The 3,765-nt window shown below is 34.7% G+C and overlaps 1 protein-coding gene across 1 annotated transcript; it reads left to right on the top strand.

Moving 5' to 3' along the window:
• Positions 1-1,362: 1,362 nt before the first annotated feature.
• LOC121240256 (F-box protein At2g27310-like) lies at positions 1,363-2,793 on the top strand. The gene has a single exon (XM_041137650.1). The coding sequence runs from the start codon at positions 1,489-1,491 to the stop codon at positions 2,524-2,526; it is 1,038 nt and encodes a 345-aa protein (XP_040993584.1). The 5' UTR covers positions 1,363-1,488; the 3' UTR covers positions 2,527-2,793.
• Positions 2,794-3,765: the final 972 nt, after the last annotated feature.

Here is a 3,765-nt window from a genome sequence, read left to right as displayed (position 1 = left end):
CTAGTATAACTAATACTAATATTAATATACTAATACTATTAGTGTATTACTAATATTTATATATATTAATATATATATCAAGTATAAGAGATTAGAGATTTAATATATATAATATTAAATCACTAACATACTAATAGTATGATACTATAGTATTAGTAATTATACTATAAGATATAGTAATAGACTAATAGTATAATATATTAATACTATATTATATATAAAATAGTAATACTATATTTTGAATCTTCATTTCATATACGGTGCCTTTTTTTTTTAATATTCATATATAATAATATATATCATATATATAATATAATTAAAAATAGATTCATAGTAATTATAATAGTATACTATAGTAACTATACAGTGCTTTTTTTTTAATCTTCATTTCGTTTACGGTGCCTTTGTTTATTGTAGTGATTAGTTGGATGTGGATATGGAATCATGGACGATCGGAGTACATGTAAAAATATGACTTTCTTTTTATTTTTTGAATGTATGTTAGTATGTTACTTGTTTTATTTAGTTGTATTTTTTATTATAATCAAAAGTTTAATAAGTTTGGATCGTAATTTTGAGAAAATTGAAATTTGAAAGACCACAATTTTTTTTTAAAGTGGGTCAAATATGAAGTTCAAAAAAAATTAAAAAAAAAGTCAAAAAATCCGACTCCGATCCGACAAGTCGGAGTCGGATCGGAGTCGGATTCTCTACATGTCGGAGTCGGAGTCGGAGGTCGGATTCGACCTCCGACAAAGTCGGAGTCGGAGTCGGAGGTTGGGCCCTCCGACTCCGAAACTGTCGGTGCTCAGCCCTAATATCAGTCATTATTCACTCTCAGATTTAACACTTATAACTTTTTATAGAGTAACATTACACCCACCGTAAATTTGTCCCGAAAGTGTGTCCCGAAGAGTACATTTCATTTTTTTTATTTTTATTTTCTTTTTTTATGTATTTTTTTAATCATCGTAAATATTTTAAAAAAATAAAAAATTCACAACATCATTAAAACATTTCCTTAATAACTAAGTAAAAAAAAAACTTTGAAACACACTTTTGGGACACTTTTAAGTGGGTATAACCTTTCTGTTTTTCATAAGATGTGAGAGTGTTTTTTATAAAATATGAAGTGTGAAGTGATGAATAGTAATTGATAAAAATAATTTTTTATTTTTGTATTCTTTTTTATAAATTTTAGGTGTCTAAATTCTAAGCATTTTATTTTTTTAAAAAAGTTGATTTTATGAAAAAAATTTCACATTTCTTAATAATGAGATCTATTTTTTTTTAATAAAAAATACGTTCGAGACTTATGTACAAATATTGCTTTGAGCCTTAGATGTTTCGACGAGACATTAGATTTTAGAAGCCGTTATTGACTCTTACGTTGAGTTTGACTCGCTCTCTCTCTATAAAAGCCTCCATCGGCACGTCCTCTTTGTCCCGACTCAACAGTAGAGCCTTTTGAAAAGAAAAATTGAGCCTATGGCGTTTTCTTCATCTTCTTCTTCCACCACCACACCTCTTACGACCGTCGATCATGGAGGTGCGATTGGAATCTCAGCCGTCCATCCCGACATCATCCAGACCCACATCCTGACCCGACTCGACGGCCCGAGTCTCGCCTCCGCCGCCTGTGCATCGTCCCATTTGCACGAGCTCTCCACCGAAGAGAAACTCTGGTGGGACATTTGCGCCTCTACGTGGCCTTCGATCAACCACCCTCGTGTCCGCCACGTCATCTCCTCTTTCCCGGCAGGTCACCGTTCGTTTTTCTCGGACTCATTTCCGGCTATCCATCACAGCTCACCGCCGAAGGATACCGATCGTCCATTTCTCCCCTCGGAACTGATCTCCGCCGTTGATGTTCACTACGAGAACGAGCTTATTTTCTCTAAAGTCCAAGAAACCCGGACCGAGACGGAGACGGCTGGATGGTTCCTCTGCACGCCTTTCCGGGTCGAGCTGATTGACCAGAAAGAGTCGGTTCGGACGCAGATACGGCAAGTCGGAGAGGAAAAAGCGTGGCTAAAGCAACTGGAGGAGAACTTGAAGTTAAGCTGGATCGTGATCGACCCGACCCGGAAGAGGGCGGTCAACGTGTCCAGTGGGAGACCTGTTTCAGTTCAGCGGCACTGGTTTACCGGGGACATACAGCTCCGATACGCGACGATCATGGCCGGCGAGAAGTCGGATTTTGTGCAGTGCGCGGTGGTGGTGACGTGCGGGGGGAAGGTGGGAGGGGAGATACAGTTGAGGGAGGTGAGCATGCTGTTGGAGGATATGGAAAGGAAGCATGTGAAAGGGAGGGAGAGCTTAGTAATTCTGAAGGCGGCCATGGAAAGTGGGAAGAGAAAGAAGGAGAGGAGAGGGGAAGGGAAAGAGAGATTCGAAGCGTATTTGGAGATGATGAAAGTGAGAAGTGAGAGAAAGCAGAGGAGAGAAAGGGCAGTGGATATGGCTTTCATTCTTACTGGGATTACAATTTTCGTCGCCTTTTGCTCCTATCTTTGTTTCAGATAGGGGAACCATCGTTTTTACAGTAATTACAGTTGATCTTGAAACAGAACGTACTTGCACAAAGTGAAAGCAGATGAGTTGTTTCAATTGTTTCAATTAATTTCATTCACAATTCTTTTGTTCATGAGAAAATGATTGCTATATGTATAAAGTTGTAGGATTTTTTATTTTTTATTTTAAAACAAAGTTGTAAGACTTTGATGAAGTGTTCTATGGTATAATATTTTGAACAATGTCATCAGCAATTTGGGTTCTATAAGATTTTATTTAATTTACTATAATATCGATAGAGTAACGTTATATACAGTCTCATTAACCTCATTACTGAAAACGTTGCTCAAGTGTTGAAAAATTATAACGACTGGAGTGTTAGAAAAATAAATCGATCCCAAAATTGATGTGCGCACTCGGTGGCACAATGGGCAACAACCAACCTTATTTTTGGTAGCATATCCGTATAAAAACTAGCTTCTTGTATTTTGCATACTGATAGCGGGAAAGATCCTCCCCTGCTAGCTTGTAATTGTCTCTTATTTATGAAAGCATGCTTGATTAGGAAAAGAAAAAAAAAAACGTTACATACAGTCATGTAGTGTGAAAGTGTCACGCAATCGTTTTGAAAAAGAGTGGAGTTCACTATTAAAAAATTAGTTTTTTTTATTTAGATCCCGTATTTACTCATTTTTTCAAATGGACTGCGTGGTACTTGGATACTCTACGATTGCAAATATCATTTCTCATATGCTTTTTTGTTGTATTAATGAATGATATGCCCAATAATGTAAACCTAGTTTATAAAAAAATAAAACTACAAACAACTTAAAATTTTTTTGGCTAATTAAATTAGACAAGGAGCATTTTCTACTGCTTTGAATGATAGTGTATCAATCATATATTGTATTTTCTGTCCTTAGGAAAAAAGTGATCTAAGATTTGATCCGTTATATATATATATATATATATATATATATAGAGAGAGAGAGAGAGAGAGAGAGAGAGAGAGAGAGAGAGAGAGAATTAACATGGATAAAAATTGTTTCGACATAAAATGAGGAAAATCAAAAAATAGATTACTTAGATTGGATTGAAAAACACTCTTAACTCATCTCATCTTATTTTATCTTCTCATTATAACTTTCATAAATTTTCACATAAAATATAATAAATAATTCAATTTTTTCAAATTTTAAAACAATAATAATATTAAAAAATAATATTCTAATAATATTTTATTCAACTTTC

Source organism: Juglans microcarpa x Juglans regia, chromosome 7S (genome assembly GCF_004785595.1).
Source record: "Juglans microcarpa x Juglans regia isolate MS1-56 chromosome 7S, Jm3101_v1.0, whole genome shotgun sequence".
NCBI classification, from domain to species: Eukaryota; Viridiplantae; Streptophyta; class Magnoliopsida; order Fagales; family Juglandaceae; genus Juglans; species Juglans microcarpa x Juglans regia.
The sequence above is the reverse complement of the archived record's forward strand: the minus strand, read 5'-3'. Positions and strand labels throughout refer to the sequence as shown.